Genomic DNA, 18,173 nt, shown 5'->3' on the forward strand with positions numbered 1-18,173 from the left:
ATCCCAGCTCTGGACTGCCTAACCCTAGATTTATTTTTACCTTAGAAAGAAGTAAATGTTGCTTTTATTTAAACCACTGCATTTGTTGTTGTTGTTGTCGTTGTTGTTGTTATGTGTAGATAAAACTAATCCTAATTGAAAGGAAGCAGGAAGGTCAGTTAAGAGGCTGTTATAGTAATCCAAGCAAGAGATGATTACAGCTTGGAATAGAATGGTAGCAGAGGGGGTGACTAGAAGCACTTGTACTTCTTTGTGTGTGTGGTAAATTATACATAACATAAATTTTGCCACCTTAACTATTTTTAAGTGTACAGTTCAGTGGCATTAAGTACATTCATATTTTTTGCAACCATCAACCACTAGCCATCTGCAGAACTTTTTTATCTTCCCAAACTGAAACTCTGTACCTATTGAACAATAACAACCATTCCTCCTTTGTCTACCATAGACTTAGTTCCCCTCACTGGCCTTTCACTTTTTCATGTCCTGGATGATAGTTTATAATTATCCTGTTAGTTACTACCATTGATAGCAATGTAGCTGAAATATACAACTTCCTGGGAATTCCCTGGCAGTCCAGTTGTTAGGACTCTGTGCTTCCACTGAAGGGGCACAGGTTTAGATCCCTGTACGGGGAACTAAGATCTTGCAAGCTGAGCAGTGCGGTGATAAATAAATAAAAAAATAAATAACTTCCTATGTGTGTTGCATGTAATAAATTTTTGATATATTTTATTTTGGAAAGCAGGCTATAAAATAACATACAACATGATCTAGTTTTACCAAAAAAAATCTACAGGTGCAAATGTAGGCTGTATCAGAAACATGTAATCAGTGGTTATATCTATTTAGTAATATTTGATACTGTTTATTTCTTTATTTAGCTGATCTTTTCCCCGTAATTTATTTGCAATGAATATGTCTTACTGGTGTAAAAGGTTTTGTGCACCACAGTGTTTGGCCCATGAAGTAGGAGTTCAGAAACTGTGTCTGTTGATATTTTTACCAGCAGTAAAGCAGCATGTCCAGGGGCAGAATGTAATCTTGTCTGAATGATTAACATTTGGTGATGGCTCATCTGCCCTTGGGGGTGTGTTAGCTTTCTCTCCTCACTAGTTCTTTCTTCTGTACATAGCATGGCAGCTTCTTTGTGCTCTAGGTTAATACTGACTGCAAAGAGATTATTGTTTTGTTACTTGCTTTTTCTTTTTTTTTTTAATATTTAAGCGCTCACTGTTAATCAGTTTTTAGGTCAGACTATACATGTTAGTTTCAGTAAGCTTGTTTTTTACATTTTTATGCCATAATTTAATCTCCATAAGGTACTTTCCATAGTCCAGGCATGGTCTACTGCATTCTGTATTTCTCTGGAGGCACATTTAGGTCTTTGTATCACATTCTGGTCTGTTAGTTAGGTCATTATGTAATAACTCTGGAATTATCATAAGAATAAAAGATTGGAAACACGTGGAACCAACGGTAATGTTTAAGGTACAAGTAAGTTTTGAAGAGAGAGAAATGACTGAATGAGTTTGGAATTTCTAATAAAAGCAGCCAATCCGGATCAACTTCATTTCATTCATTCTCGACTTTTAAACTGATCAGAGGTAAATGCTAGAACCCCTGGAAATGTTTGACAGTATTTGGTATATGTGACACTTTTACTTGTTCTTCACTCTGTAGGGATGTGAGAAAGACGAATTGTTCAGTGAGATTGAGCAAAAAATGAACTTAGACATTGTGTATATTGATGTGAAAATCACAAGGTGTGTGGCAGGTGGGGTGGAGTTGGGCACTTCGTGATTTCAGCACGTGCAGATATAGTAGGGGCTGAGTCAGGCCCTGGCCCTAGAAGAGGAGTAACTAAAATTGTGAAAATATTCTAGGAAGGTAGAGTTGACTATGCTGGTGTAGAAAGAGTGGTCTTTTAGGGTTCAAAATAGGATGACCTTAAACTAAAGTTGGTTTTAATTAATAAAATATAAAAATCACCAAAAAGAAAAGGTTTCCTGGTTATATTCATGAACATAACCCCCTTAGCAGCACATGTGGTACGTTTATAGGGGAATGAGAAAGTGAACGTGTACCCTTTTCCTCTGCCATCAGGGATTCCCAGAAAACAAGGTTTCATTTCAGTAGATCCTCAATGGCTGTTTATAGTAATCCAGAATGCTCCATGGATATTTGGAGGCAGAAGTGGCAAGGTCGCTTATTGTCTATATCCAGGAATTGGGCCTTTATGAGGAATTTAAGTCACACCAAAATGTTTCTCTTAATGCAAGTCTGATAACAGCCTCTTATTGCCCCAGATTCCATCAACTTGGGATGCCTTGGGATGAATGGATATTTTTTTTTACTAATGCAAACATCAAGGGTAAGATTAAATCTGATTGCTTTCTTCATAATTATTGAGTGGGACTGATGTGCTGAAGGCCTGAACAGATGTTTTGGGGTTTGGAATTCCTCTAGAGATAAGAGAAGCTGCTTCTTTTCCCAAGCCCTGTGTGTCCTCTCCCAGTTTATCATTGCTGTTTGCAGCCAGTCTTAGCAGTCTGCTGTGCAGATCATGAGCTTTGAGACTCATACCACACTGAAGTGCCACAGGCTACCCCACTTTTTATTCTTGTCGCAGTACCTTTCCCACAGTTAGAGAAGACTGAGCCATGCCTCTCAGTCTCCGTTTCCAGCCCAGGGAACTGAGCTGACACTAGGGCCTGACACTGTATGGGAGACATCAGGGTTCCTGCACAGGGTTCCTCTCCCCTTCTTGGTATCCTTAGTCACTGTCGTGACTACATCCTGGATCTTGTCATATGAAGATAGCATAGCCTGATGGTTAGAACACAGTTTTTGGAGTCACACAGACTTGGCATCAGATCTGTACTGCACCACTTATTACCTGCTTGACACTGGAGCAAGTTTCTTTCTTTGTCTAAGCCTCAGTGTTGTCATCTATAAAATGGATCAATTGCTATCACCCCCCTGAGTCACTTCACTGCACATCAAGTGCTTGGTATGGGTTAAGCACTCAGTAAATAATAGCTGGAAGTTCCAGGTTGGTGGACATGGAACTCTATAGCTCCACTGACAGTTTAAACTCATTGACATTTAAAATGTCTCTCTCTTTGACCACTCCACTCATTTGTCCACTAGCTTGCCACATCTGTTCTGCAGCTTCACTGGATCCTGCAGTCCAGGAAACGTTCTCCCTGTGAAAGAGAAAGTAGCCGTCCTCAGCCCTTGGGTCACATGCTTCCAAATTCAAAACTTTAGAGTCTCTATTTCTTTCCAGGTTTCTCAGGAAGACCCCCAAGGACTGGCGCATCCCTGTGATGGAGAGGATGGAGTCTGTTACAGGAGGGAAGCTGGGCTAAGACAGGAGATATTGTAGAGAAAAGGGGAGCAGAGGCAGGCTGGAGATTGAGCTCTGTCCTCTATCTGGAAAAGGTGGTGTTTATACGCCTGTTAGTTTAGGTAAACTTGTAGAATAGATTTTTTTTTTTATAAATTTATTTATTTATTTTTGGCTGCGTTGGGCCATCGTTGCTGCACGCGGGCTCCCTCCAGTTGCCAGAGCGGGGGCCACTCTTTTTTGCGGTGCGCGGGCCCCCCACTGCAGTGGCCTCTCCCGCCGTAGAGCACCGGATGTAGAGCACAGGCTCAGTAGCTGTGGCGCACGGGCCCAGCCGCTCCGCGGCATGCGGGATCCTCCCGGACCAGGGCCCGAACCCGTATCCCCTGCATCGGCAGGCGGACTCTCAACCACTGCGCCACCAGGGAAGTCCCAGAATAGATATTTTTTAAATAGCTTTTCCAGGGACTTCCCTGTTAGCCCAGTGGTTAAGACTCCATGCATCCACTGCAGGGGCACGGGTTCGATCCCTAGTTGGGGAACTAAGATCATGTATGCCGCGCATGGCGCAGCCAAAAAATAAATAAATAAAAAGCTTTTCCAAGGTCCAGGGTGTAACCACTGATTTGATTGGCTTTTAATGAATTGTTTAAAACACAAATATTTTGTCACAACCCAAATGTGTGCTACATACCTCATGGGTGGGGGAGGGAAATGCTGAGCTCTTGTTCGCATCATTTCTTCTATACACGGAAGAAATGTAGATTAAATGACTCATCCAAGGTCAAGCATGTAATAAGTGGTGGAGACAATATTCTGAATGTCTGCCTTTTAAAACTGTCCACCATCTCTCCCCCCATTTACTCCTGCAACAGAAGCATCCTCCTTCCAGCATTCTACCCCAACAACAAGAGGACCCTCCCCAACCCCCAGCCTAACATCGACCAGCATTATCAGAGAATGTCCTGTTCTGGGCCCAGGACACTGCATCAGGCCTTCAGAGGCCTTTCTCAGAATTTTCCTTTCGAAGGGAGAGGGGTTACTCCATCTGTTCCCTTGGTCTTTTCCTCAGAGAGCCTTTTCCTTCCCACCTCACTCCTTAATGTTCATTCTCCAGTAGCCCCTGACTTTGCATATCTACTTAACTGTTCCCCACCATTAGAAGGTAACCCTCACAAGGACAGTGACTTGTTCGCTGTCTTTCTTGTAGTATCTTCTGGCTTTTTTGTGCTTTGTACATATCAGGCATTCACAAATTACACATCTGTTGAAAGAATGAATGACTCAGTTGTATCTGTCAGAAGCTGAAAGAATATGAGCCTAGAGCAAATGGCACATGGCATCTCCACTTCTCCCTCCTCCTCCCTCAGCCACAGCCTGCCAAGAGGCTAAGGAAGGAGGGAGGAGGGAGAGTTTGTGTGCCTGAGGACCCAGCTTTGCACTTCCTCCTGGGTTTGCTCTGTGTGGAGCGTCAGGACACCATATCATTCTGGCCTAAGCCAGTTAAGGTTGAGCTGCTGTCCTGTGTCTGGTCTCAGTGCTGCCAGCCCACAGCTGTCTCCAGGTGTGTAGAGCCTGTTGAAGGCAGGGGAGCACAATGGCTAAGGGCATAGACACTTGAGTCAAGTGACCCCTCTGCCACATCCAGTTGTGTCCCCTTGACAAAGTTTCATAACCTTTCTGTGCCTTAGTCTTATTGTTTGTGAAATGGAAATGACCTCATATGGTTGTTCTAGGATTAAATGAGATAATCAGTGTGAAATCTTTAGCATAGGTGAAATACATGCTGCGTGTTTCGTTCAGGCTGGCTGATACTATGTACAGTGCTAATTAAATACTCTTTTTTCTGTTTGTGGCACAAGTCCCTAGGTTGCTAGGTCTGCTTATTCTGTGTGGCTCACTCTGCCCCATCTTTGATGGGGAGGAGCTTTGAGGGAGATGTGAGTGGAGACCCAGGAGGTTTGTTTGAGTGGGAATTCAGCCTGTATTTCTGATGGTTCCCTATAGAAGGAGGGTGCTTTGGTGTGAGTTTTGTGTGTTTGCTTTAGTTTTGTCCTGGTGATTTCCACAGGGGAAAATAATTCAAGAGGGAGTAAGTGTCACCACTGGGAGCTTGCCTGACTCTCTTTCTCCAGGAAGAAGAGCTCTGCCCAGTGAGGGTGGAAAAGGGCAGCATCTGAAATACGTGCTGGGAGGTGATAGGTCCAAGGTTGAGTCTTATTTTTGGCTTCTCCAAGGGACAGGACTGGGCCAAAGTGTGGGCAGTGGGGTTGGATTTTAGTTCCTTGTAAAAGGCAGTGGAAACCTTCACCACCTCCCCAAGGCAGCACCCTGAGAGCTGGCAGCTAGTGGGCCCTCTCAGCTATGCTCCAGTTGGATTACAAACTCAATAAAATAAGTAATTTTTTGTTAGTAAGTAATCCACTGTATAGGCCAATGAAATATGAAATACCTTCCATTAAAAATGTTTTGAGGGGCTTCCCTGGTGGCGCAGTGGTTGAGAGTCCACCTGCCGATACAAGGGACACGGGTTCATGCCCTGGTCCGGGAAGATCCCACAGGCCGCGGAGCGGCTGGGCCCGTGAGCCATGGCCGCTGAGCCTGCGCATCCGGAGCCTATGCTCCGCAACGGCAGAGGCCACAACAGTGAGAGGCCCGCGTACCGCAAAAAAAAAAAAAATGTTTTGAATGTTATGGAACATGATAAAGGAGTTACAAAAAGGTTTTGTTGTTGTTGAATTTGGTATGGCTAAAACAACTGTAAAAGATTAGGGGGACATGTCAATAATCTGGAAAGTGTCTGCTCAAGTTGCTTTGCAAGCAGCAAATTCTTGCTGTCTTTTAAAGAAAAAAGTAGGAAATCATAGAGAACACCTTGTAGCTGGAGTTAACACAAGAAAGCAAACGGGGAACGACAAGTAATGTCAGAGAACAGCTTTAGCCAATGCCAGAGGTTGGCAGATAAAGGCACATTTGTATCTTAAAATGTTTATGGTATGTAGTATATTTTTAGTACATATATTATAATTATATATTAATAGTATATATTAACATAGCATGTATATGGTAGTTTTTTAAATGAATTTTCTACTTTAATGGACTACTGCATCAACCAACCAACTACTAATACATATCAGGTGAGTGGGTTTCTACTGTTCTGACAAATGGACTTATCAGTATGTTTTGTTGACTCCTAGAAGACAGATCTGTGAGCTTTGTTTTGTAAGACTGGAAATATGACATACAGCTATGTTAATAACTATGTAATAACTATGTTAATAACACTGTTACCAAAATAACCTGTATCTTTGGATTCCATTTCCAATGGAATGTCTTCTTACAGTCAAACTGACCTTTTGGATTTTTAATCACCTGGCTTTTACTCTGCCCTCTGAATACTGTGTGGACAGAATTGGAATTGTGGGTTGCTCTGGTTCAGCAGGAGCTCAAAGACAACCAGGGTTGGTGTGAGCCACAGTCCAGATGAGGGGAGTGGAGAACAGGAGTGGAGGGAGGCTAGATGGGAAGGGGAAGGCCCATTCGAACCTTGGGGCTTGCTATTTGGTTCAAACATCTTGATTTCTAGGTTTCAGGCCACCCAGGTCCAAACGTGAGAACAAAGGCTGATCCTTCTAAAGCATGGTGACTTTTTAACTTCATATGATTTCAGATTTCCAGTTAATTGTTACCTCTACTTAAGTTGAGAATTGATTGCGGTCATGCAGTAGCAACCCACAGCCTTAAAATCCTTGGCTCTCTTGTTTTCACAGGTGTTGGGGCGATGCTTCTTGACAGTGGTGCAGGTCCATTTCCAATTTTTGACCCAGGCGTTACAGAAGGTCCAGCCAGTGGCTCACTCTTGCTTTGCCGAGGTTGTTGTGCCAGAAAAAAAGAACAGCAGCAGTGGCGGCAGCTTATCTGGCATGGGCCACACCCCAGAACTGGAGGATGCTGTGCGGTCCTGGCGGGGGGCTGCTGAGGTAACCCTGACTTTGGGGAGATTGGTGCCCTTTGTTCAGATAGCAGAGGCTCCAGAGGGCCTTTACCTGTTGGTTCTTAAAAGAGCCATTTTATGTAGAAGTGTGAGTTTTCACCTGCTGTCATTAGCTTGTTCATTCATTTAACAGTGAATATCTTTGTAAATGCCCACTTCATGCCAGGCATGTGCAGGCACTGAGGTAGTAGCCTCCACTCACAGCCTCCTAGGAGAAAAGTCTTTCAAAAACAGGTTTGAGGGGCCGTGATGAAGGTGTGCAGGAGCCCAGGGGAAGGGCCTGGCCTCCGACAAGAAGTGCAGCAAAGCTTCTAGGAAGAGGGACCAGGGAGAAGAGGCTGGAGGGTATACGGAGGGTAAGTGGTCAGCCAGGTAGCTAGGTGGGGATGTAGTAGGCGATGACACATTTCTTGTTGGCATTTTATTTTTTTTATTTTTTAATAAATTTATTCTATTTATTTATTATTTTTGGCTGCGTTGGGTCTTCGTTGCTGCGCGTGGGCTTTCTCTAGTTGCGGCGCCTGGGCTTTCTCTAGTTGCGGCGAGCTGGGGCTACTCTTCCTTGCGGTGCGGGGGCTTCTCTTGTTGCGGAGCACGGGCTCTAGGCACGCGGGCTTCAGTAGTTGTGGCTTGTGGGCTTCGGTAGTTGTGGCTCGCAGGCTCTAGAGCGCAGGCGCAGTAGTTCTGGCGCATGGGCTTAGTTGCTCCGCGGCATGTGGGATCTTCCTGGACCAGGGCTCGAACCTGTGTCCCCTGCATTGGCAGGCGGATTCTTAACCACTGCGCCACCAGGGAAGCCCTCATACCTTTTATTTTTAACAGGAAAATATTATTACAAATGCACTTGAATTCCCTTTGTACTTCTCCACTATCTTATTCATATTCCTTTCTCTCTAGAGATAACCTCTTTTGATTTTGGAGTTTGTGATTCCTATGCATATTTTTATATTTTTATTCTATATGTATGTATCCATAAATATATTGTTTTGCACAATATGAAACTTTATATAAATGGTATCATTCAGTTCACTAAAATCTGGCTTCCACACCTACACAAGAACATACCTTGTCTTGTCAAGGTCATTGGTGCCTTCCATGTTGCCAAAGATAATTGGCAGAAATCCAAGGATCCCGATGACTCCATTCAGCAGCTCACAGCGACATGAGCCCTGGAAATCCTCTCTCCTTGTGGAGAACCAGGTCTTCTTAGGTACCCTCTTAGCTCTTGGGCTAGCCTCTCCATCCACTTTGCTAGCTTCTCTTCAACATAACTTATGAATATGAGTTTCTCAAGGCTCAGTTCTACGTGCCCTCTCCCCTAGAGGGTCTCCGTCTAATCTTGGAACTTTAAAAACTGCTGGTGGGCTGGGGCCACAAGCACACAAATGTGTGTGCCCGGTTCACTTCCCCCGTGGGCTCAGGCCCCTATATTCAGCTGCTGCCCTCCTCAGGTCTTCAGATGGCTCAGCCCTTAGCCTTTCTGCACACACTGTTCCTCCTCAAATCTTCCCTGTGCTAGCATGTAGTGCCATCCCACACTGGGTCCTTTGTGCAAGAAACCTGAGATTTATCCTCCAGCTTTTCTGTCACATCTACATCCAATCCATAAGAAAGCCCTGCATATCCTACCTCCAAAATATGACTGCAAAGCTGTCCCTTTCTTTCTGTGTCCACTATCACTAACGTAGTTCAGGGAATCATTACTCTCCCCTGACAGCTTCAGTGGCTGGACTTGCTTCTCCCCTTTCTGTCTTGCCGTCCTTCATGTCTCTCCATTTCCTTAGGGTAAAGTGTGTACCCATCCCCATGACCTGCCTAGTCCCACATAGTCTGGCCCCTGCCTCCTCACCAGCCTCATCTGTGGCCACTCTCCCCTGCTCACTGGGTTCTAGTTCCTTTGCTGACATCTCTGCCTGTCCTACCCCCACCCCACACTTCGGTTTACTGCCTCCTCTGCCTTAAACTCAGCCTAAATGGTGATTTCTCAGTTTCTTGGGCGCTCCCTGTTACAGTTTTCTATTTCCCTTGGGATGTTTTTCTCCATTTTTTATTTTTTAAATGTTTTATTTGTTTGCCTTTTCGACCCATGAAGCTGTCAGCTCCAAGATGGTAGAGACCAGGTTTTGTGCTCCACTGTCTATCCAGAGACACCTAACATAAGACCTTGTGGGCTACATATTTGACTAAATGGAAGAGTTCTAGAAAGAGAGTCAAATGGTTTTAAACTGTGTGACTGTTAGGGTTCAGGGAATGGTTGGTATTCATACAGAATTTGTGGAGCTTTGGAAATGTATGGCATTATAGCTGCTAGTTAACGTCCTTTAGTCCTGCAATTTTGGTAAATATTACAACTCCTACCTTGGCCTAGAAGAACAAAAATTAACTGTTAAAAAATGTTATTTGTTGCACAAATGTTATTGCAATAAAAACAGACATTGAAAAATTGAAAGACAGTTCATCCTGAATCCTTCCTTCCATCTAGTAAATCAAATATATATTTTTCTGTATTCTCTAGTCCTGACCCATATGTATAGATAACATTTCATCACAAGACACAGATTAATTTCTTCTTGTTTTTCTTATGTACTCTTCATAAACATATTTAGTGACTAAACAATAAGTATTTCATTTTTCTGTGCAGATTTCAAAAGTTCTGTTTTTCCTTTAATGTTGCAATGTATGTTTTTTTCCTATTCTTTTCCTATTGGTGAGGTTTTTTACTTTGGTGTATAGGACCACCCAACCATATATATATTGTTTAATTCTGGAAACTCCAAGGGCCAATATACTAGGGTATCTGTCTTTTTAAAGCAGGGAAATTTAAAATGTGAATGTTTTTAATGTGTATGTAATTTATATGTAATGTAGATATAAAATAAATAACAGGTAGGTAAGTCTTTTTTCCAGGGTTTCTTTTTTTTGGTCATACCGCGTGGTTTGTGGGATCTTAGTTCCCTGACCAGGGATTGAATCCAGGCCCTCAGCAGTCAGAGTGCGGAGTCCTAACCACTGGACCGCCAGGGAATTCCCAGGGGTTTCTTAAATAAGGCAGTTCTATTGTCAGGTTTGCTTTCTCTTCAATGCTTGATTCAGTCTTTCAGAACTTCTGGCTGCTTGCTCACTTCGTAATACAGGCGATCCGGAATGTCTGGTTTATATCTAATTCTTAGATAGTTTCTGGCTTTACTATAGTTGTTTTCTGGTTTTTTAATTTTGCTAGTATCTGTAAAGTCCTCTTTTACCTACCAGTCACCATTTCTGTTGCAGGCAACATCTAGACTAAGAGAAAGAGGCTGTGATGGCCGCCTGGCAGGAATTGAAGTTCAACAGCTCTTCTGTTCTCAAAGTGCAGCAATTCCTGAGCACCAGCTAAAAGAACTGAACATAAAGATTGACAGTGCTCTGCAAGTACGTTTTTCAGAACCGGCACATTAATATCTAAGGGATGAAAACAAGGGAGGGAGTTAAAGTCATGATGCTGAACCAATTGGAAAGAGTAATAAGATGGTAGTTCGCCTCATGTCTTTTAATAACTGTAGAAATTTAAAATTTCTGTTTTCATTGAACCTGGTGAGTTTATAATCTGCTATGTAATCTTCATTCTCGAAAACAATTTCTTTGCAGGCATATAAAATAGCTCTGGAAAGCTTAGGTCACTGTGAATATGCAATGAAAGCCGGTTTCCACCTGAATCCAAAGGCAATTGAAGCGAGTTTGCAGGTACACTTTTCTTTCTGGTAGCTCCTGGGAGCTGTGGTGTGGCATTCATGCCATCCACATGAGGCAAATGTCTTGAGAGGTGAGCTGTGGGTCACTCTCTTCTCCTATCCAACCCTTTTCCAGGGCTGCTGCAGCGAGGCAGAAGCACAGCAGACAGGGCGGAGGCAGACCCCGCCGCAGCCCATGCAGTGTGAGCTTCCCACCGTCCCCGTGCAGATAGGATCGAACTTCCTGAAGGGTGTCTCCTTCAACGAGTCGGCCGCCGACAATCTGAAACTTAAGACGGTAGCTTTCCTTGGGGTTCCAACAACCGGGTGTGAACTTGAAAACAGAGTTCTTAAGGAAACCTGAGGGCTTGTAAAGAATCAAGACTAAAAAGCAAAACTTAAGGGAAGACGGGAGGCATTGACCTTCCTCAGTAAACTGGTGTCTAAAAGCAGACTAGGGGACTTTGGTTGTTTTTTTTTTCTCCATTTGGTAGGTCTTTATTGAGCATCCATTGGTGCCAGGCTAGGAGATTTGACAGCCCACTAGGTTGTGATAGGAACACAGAACGAGGGGGCCTCACCTGGAGGATTAAGAGATGTGACTCTTGAGAAGAGGACTTTAAGCAGAGAATGACCTGAATAATAAGTATGAGGGTGGGGCTGAGGCTGTAAGATGGCCAGGAAGTGAGAGCCCATCCCAAGAGCTGAAGATCTTCCTTAGAGCTGTAGCTGGGGCCCCCCTGGCCATCCAGGACAGTCACTAATGAGACTCGGATTTAATTGTCCTGAAGTAAGGCTTGGGCTCTGGTATTTTGTAAAAGTTGTCCAGGGGATTCTAATATGTAGTCAGACCTGAGGGCCACCGTCTAGAACAAGGGGAGACATGGTAGGAGCCAGGGCTGGAAAAGCAGCCCGGAGAGGCCAGAAAACCCTCAGTGTGAGGGCTGGGCTCCATCCCCAGGTGGCTGGCATCCCACCAAGACAGGTCGCGTAATGAGGTTTGCATTTCGGAAAGATCCCCCTGATTTCAGGATGGACTGTGGCTGGGAGGGGAGCAGCACTGAAGGGTTTTGGCCATGGCCCCATCAAGTGATAATGGGAGGCGAGTGGAAGCGTTCACGAGCAATCTAGAGGTTATAATAAGCAGGACTCAGTGATTAACTGGCTGTGAGAGGGAGGGGAAAGGAGATGAGGCCCAGGTTTCTGGCTTGGACAGCTGCTTTGGTGCTGTTTATTGAGGCTCGGGGATAGTCGTCATAAAATATATTTTTGGACGTGATTTTAAGGTTGCTTTTGAAATGTCCAAGTGGAGCTGTTCAGCAGGCAATTGGATGTATGGGTCTGGAGCCCCGAAGTGGGATCAGGGCCAGGGTCCTCAGAGGCAGATGGTCGCTGGAGCCAGAAGAGAGGCCGGGGGATCCAGGAAGTGTGTGGAGAGGGTCCAAGGAAACTTTGGCATTTAAGGCAGTGGCTGTGACCATTTTATAGTTATACAGCCATAACTGAACTTCTTCAATAATGTGCTATGTCTGCCTCAGCATACTCTCCTTACAGTATCTTGATCTGAGTACATTGATGCTGTGAATCCCAACTTGTTGGGAGAGTGGATCACCAGTTTATTATGAGAGGACGTAACTCGGGAACAGCCAGACGGAAGAGATGCCTAGGGCAAGGCATGGGGAAGGGGCTTGGAGGTTCCCTGTTCTCTCCAGTCACCTCTGTCCCAGCACCTCCATGTGTTCACCAAATCAGAAGCTCCTAGGGTGACTTCTTTTTTTGTGGTACGCGGGCCCCTCACTCTTGAGGCCTCTCCCGTTGCGGAGCACAGGCTCCGGACGCGCAGGCTCAGCAGCCATGGCTCACGGGCCCAGCCACTCCGCGGCACGTGGGATCTTCCCAGACCAGGGCACAAACCCGTGTCCCCTGCATCGGCAGACGGACCCTCAACCACTGGGCCACCAGGGAAGCCCCTAGGGTGACTTTTTTAATGAGACATTTGCCAAGTTAGTTTTATTCATAATTTTGTTTAAAATGTGTAAAATACAGGGTTTTGAAAGTACACTATAAAATGCTGTTTATGATTAATGTTTCAGTGGACTTTCATAAATTAAATAAGAGGAGAAATATTGTCATAATACTGAAGTAATTAGGACTATTTGCAGAGCATCATGTGTGCCAGGCATTGTGTCAAATGCTTCCCATGCATTGTCTAGTTAATGCTCACCCATGAAGTGGGTACTGCCCTTTTCCCCATTTGACAGATAGAGGAACTGAGGTCCAAGGCCACACAGCTAGAAAGTTGTAGACTGGAATTGGAGCTTATACAGTCTGTTTCCAGAGTCTGCATACCTGACCACTTGTTCATCCAAAATAAAGATGAGGTTTTCATTGGTATTTACTTTTGCTAGATGATTTTGTTTCCTTATTCAGAATTTCAAAATTCCTCAACCCGTTTGCGTTAGCACATTGCTAAATAATGCTGTATTTTGTGCTAGGATAGAAATCACATATGTGTATTAACGCACATGTATTCATATCTAGCCAGTCACGCTACAGGGTTGAGAAAAATCTTTGAAGGTAATTAACGATAATTACTTGAGAAATTAAAATGACATGATATGGGAGTATGTAAAATGCTCTTTTCTTGAGGACTATTGTGTACCTGTAAATGCATTTCTACAAGTCTTAGAACCTGGTATGGCTTTATTTTGAGGTGCGAACTCTCTTTTTATCAATCTGTAGCATACAATGTTACAGCTGATCAAGGAGGCTGGCTGCTATAATGGAATCACACCCAGGGACGATTTTCCTGTGACTGAAGTCCTGAACCAGGTGTGCCCATCCACGTGGCGGGGTGCCTGCAAGACCGCCGTGCAGCTGCTGTTTGGCCAAGCTGGACTGGTGAGTGAGCACATGTGATGGATGGGGGAGAGAATAGAGAAGGACGTTTCAGGCATGTGAGGATGTGGTGTGGGCACATGTGCGAAACATTGGAGAATTTAAAAAGCACTTTGCTTGCTGCAGGTTTTAGACCAGATAGAAAAGGTAAAGGAAGAACAGCATTAAAAATTCTTTTTTTTTCTTTAATAGATCGATAATATGTATTAGCAGGGTACCTAGTTGCAAAATGATGTCTCAGGCTTTCCTGAATTTAAGGAAACCATTACATTAGTAACGATTTGATAGGACCCTTCACCTGGCCTGATTACTCTGGAGCCACAGTGGATGTCTTTCTGTTGCTCAAACACGCGAAGCTTCTTCCTGTCTCAGGCCTTTGCCCCTGATGCTCCTTTTTCCTGAGAATACTCCTCTCAGATCTTCATGTGACTCACTCATTCTCATTTTCCTGATGTCAGCTCAAGTATCACCTCCTCCAATGGTATAAGTAGTGCCCCCATGCAGTCACTTTGTATCCCAGTTCTCTGTTTATGCAATAAAGTAACAACATCAACTCAGGTAAGTTTGGTCTTTTCACCTCTGGTGAAAAGAATAACTTTTGCCAAAGTTGGGTGGGGTCAGGAAATCAACATCTAGGTTTTTGTTAGGTACCTTTGACCCATATACCTTATGTTCTTATCCCACTTTCTAGAATTAAATGACTGCTTTTTGAAGAGTTATAGCATTTCAGAGATTAAAGGAAGCTAATTAGAGATTTAGAAAATTAAAGAACTGTTTCTTACTCTAATTCCTACTTTATTCATAAAAGAAGCTGTTGGGAGGATGCAGTCCTTTTGTTTGGTGTGAGTGCATGCTCAGGTGGCCCAGCTCAGGGTGGTACTGCCTTGTAGAGGGCCAGGTGGGGGCCTGTCCACAGTGGTGAATTACGTTTCACTTAAGATCTGTTCTTTAGTATAGGAACCCCTAAGAAAAAGAGTAAACTGGAGACCCCCTGCTGAAGTATGGAGGCTCCCAAAGATCATTTTAGCTGAAACTAGGAGAACCATGGCGATAAGCTCTCCAGAAAGGAGTGTGTAAGATAAGGCAGGAGGACCCAAAGGCTTTTTTTGTTTGTTTTTAAGATTTTAGCTTAAAAAAAAAAAAGATTTTAGCTTAGTTTTTAAAATATTTATTTATTTGGCTGTGCCAGGTCTTAGTTGCCACATGCAGGATCCTTAGTTGAGACGTTCAGACTCTTAGTTGCAGCATGCATGTGGGATCCTAGTTCCCTGACCAGAGATTGAACCCAGGCCCCCTGCATTGGGAGCACAGAGTCTTAACCACTGGGCCACCAGGGAAGTCCCCAAAAGGCTATTTGGAGAAAACATCGTTTAAAAAAAAGTCCCATGTTATTCAGAGAGCAAAAACTTCTTCCTAATTCCCTCCGCCTTGATCCCAGGGCACCGTTGTTTGTGACTGATAAAGAACCTTTAGATTATTGTTCTGGGGATGGGAGGAGAGAGGAAACACCTGCCTGTTGCAACAATGGCTATTACTTGGACAGGAAGTCTTTTCCAAAGGACATTGCAGACCAGCTGTGAGAACTCTCTTTACAGCCATGGAAATCAACTCCATTAGAGGCTGAATTTGGAATCCTAATAAGCAACTCTGCATGGCTTTGCCTTTTCTGAACTGTTACAGATTTGGTTTTAAAGTGTTTTATGACTATTTTCTTAAAATTCTTTTAGTTATTTGAAAATATATTCATCACTTTGTCAGATGCTTTAAATTACAAAGCAAACTGTATCAGCTGTGTAGTATTAAAGACTCCTCCAGGGAGTTCCCTGGTTGTCTAGTGGTTAGGACTCCATGCTTTCACTGCTGTGGCCTGGATTCAGTCCCTAGTCGGGGAACTGAGGCCCCGCAAGCTGCACGGCGTGACCAAAAAATATGAAAAATAAAAACTCTCCTCCAAATAAGAGGAAATCATTGAGAAAAGGGTTGGTTCTTCATTTTTCCTGAAGTAATTTTGTTTTTATTGATGGTTGAGGATAAAATGGTCTTTACAAAAAGCTTCATCGACTTCTGGCTTGGATTCAGTCATTACAGATAGGCTTTTCTAAAGCATTGGTTTTATTTTTAATGACATTTTTACTTCTTTCAAGTGCATAAAGTGAAAAAATACTTAGGAATGAAACAAAAGAAACAAAGTGATTCCTAATTAACATATTTACAATTTGGAAGAAGTACTGAAAATGATTGCAGAGTTCGCTACCTCCTGCACCTCGAATGTGTTTCTGTTTATTGAAGTATTACTGTTTTCAGTCATCTTTATTACTTGTTTTTGTCTCCGTGGGGCTCCTGACTGGCCTCTGAGTATCTGTCTTGCTGGGGAATAGTTCTTACCAGAGACCAGAGTCACTCAGCATTGATAGGCTCATGCATTTGATTTGTTTATGATCCGTTTTCCTCTCTGAAAGCTGATTTTTGTTTTTGTTTCTCTGTTAGGTGGTGGTTGATACGGCGCAGATTGAAAATAAAGAAGCCTATGCCCCACAAATCAGTTTAGAAGGCTCCAGAATTGTGGTTCAAGTCCCATCCACATGGTAACGTGACTCTTACATTAACACAAGCCTAAGCTCTGATTGATGTTTGCACATCTTTGAAAAGATTGCATTGTTTTGGACAAACCCTACACTAGCTCACACAAAAGGTCTTACTACTTGGGCGGGTTTGTGGTCAGTGGAGGTATGTTAATGCCATGTTTCGTGATTATCGGTACATGATAAGGAAGCCAAGATGTCTGAAAAATAGTCTCATTGACCAGTAATGCATCTAAAATGTTACATACTCATGGGTCATAATGAGCAATATTATCTTTTTGCGTTACTGAGTCCACAGCTTTTGAACAGAGTATATCATTTTCTCTAAGTCACCCAGCATTTCTTTAAAGCTGAGAGCAGAACATAGAACTTCTTCTCTTCTTCCATTTCTGCTCCTTCCAGCAACAACCCTGCTGATCTGGAGCTCATGTCATTACACACCCAGTGTCACTGCAAATCTGTAGGCAGACTGAGCTGTTCTTATTTTTAATTATTTGATTATATTTGTAAACTTATAATAAAGTATTCTTCTTAATCTATTCAAACAAAAGCTCCTACAGAGGGCTTCCCTGGTGGCGCAGTGGTTGAGAGTCCGCCTGCCAATGCAGGGGACACGGATTCGTGTCCTGGTCCGGGAAGATCCCACATGCCGCGGAGTGGCTAGGCCCGTGAGCCATGGCCGCTGGGCCTGCGGGTCCGGAGCCTGTGCTCCGCAACGGGAGAGGCCACAACAGTGAGAGGCCTGCGTACCACAAAAAAAAAAAAAAAAGCTCCTATAGATCAGTAAGAAATGGGCAAGGCACATGGACAGGTAAATCAGAAGAGGCATGGTCAACAAAGAGATGAAGAACATGTGTAACCTCACCTAACAAAGAAAGGAAAGCAGAGTAGAAAAACAATACAATGTCATTTTGCCCATCATGTTGTTGAATTGTTTTAGAATAACAGTACTAGATTTGGGCCAGGCTGTACAAAAACAGGCACAGATGTTGTTGAATAAATCACACAGCCTTTCTGGAGGGCAGTTTCATTTGTCAGACGCCTAAAATAAGGGCTCTGACCTCAGCAGTTCCACCTCTAGGGATTTAGCCATGTGATGTGCACACAGATTCAGATGAAGGATCGGCATCACAGCTTTACTAGTAAACAAGAAAAATTAAGCCTATATTGCAAGACTTTTGCAATTAAAATTATGATCAGAATGAATATTTAACTGTATAGAAAATGTATAAAGCATTTAGGTAGGAAGAGATAGAGTTAGTAAGGAACAGTGGCACTATTGGTGCCCATGTGGACTAAAGTGGTAGCTGGGTAATATATTCGAATTGTATTTAACTCATTTCTTCTTGAAATGTGAGGCGGGGGGGTCCAGTGGAGATTCTGCCGAAAGTTTTAGAATTTGTTGATATATATCAAGTAAGGGTTGGCAGTTTACTTCATGTCCCAAAATCTCCCTTTTATGAGTTTCTTCCCCAAATTTCTAAATTTGATTATTAATATGGCATAATGTTAATTTATATACATATCTTCATTCCTGTCAAACAGTAGTTGTGTTTTTTTTTTTTGGCTGTGCCGTGTACCTTGTAAGATCTTAGTTCCCAGGCCAGGCCCTCGGTCGTGAGAGCGTGGAGTCCTAACCA

The 18,173-nt window shown here is 43.4% G+C and overlaps 1 protein-coding gene across 6 annotated transcripts in view; it reads left to right on the top strand.

Annotated features, from left to right (window-relative positions):
• Positions 1–18,173, top strand: part of GARRE1 (granule associated Rac and RHOG effector 1) — an 82,438-nt gene that overhangs the window by 47,881 nt on the left and 16,384 nt on the right. For all 6 annotated transcript variants that reach the window (XM_079906597.1, XM_079906600.1, XM_079906602.1 and 3 more), the window contains 6 exons: positions 7,123–7,332; positions 10,614–10,754; positions 10,971–11,066; positions 11,190–11,351; positions 13,796–13,954; positions 16,439–16,536. In XM_079906597.1, coding sequence (XP_079762723.1) covers positions 7,123–7,332; positions 10,614–10,754; positions 10,971–11,066; positions 11,190–11,351; positions 13,796–13,954; positions 16,439–16,536 — 866 coding nt within the window. The remainder of the gene's footprint in view (positions 1–7,122; positions 7,333–10,613; positions 10,755–10,970; positions 11,067–11,189; positions 11,352–13,795; positions 13,955–16,438; positions 16,537–18,173) is intronic.

The sequence above is a fragment of the Stenella coeruleoalba genome (assembly GCF_951394435.1).
Source record: "Stenella coeruleoalba genome assembly, chromosome: 20".
NCBI lineage: Eukaryota > Metazoa > Chordata > Mammalia > Artiodactyla > Delphinidae > Stenella > Stenella coeruleoalba.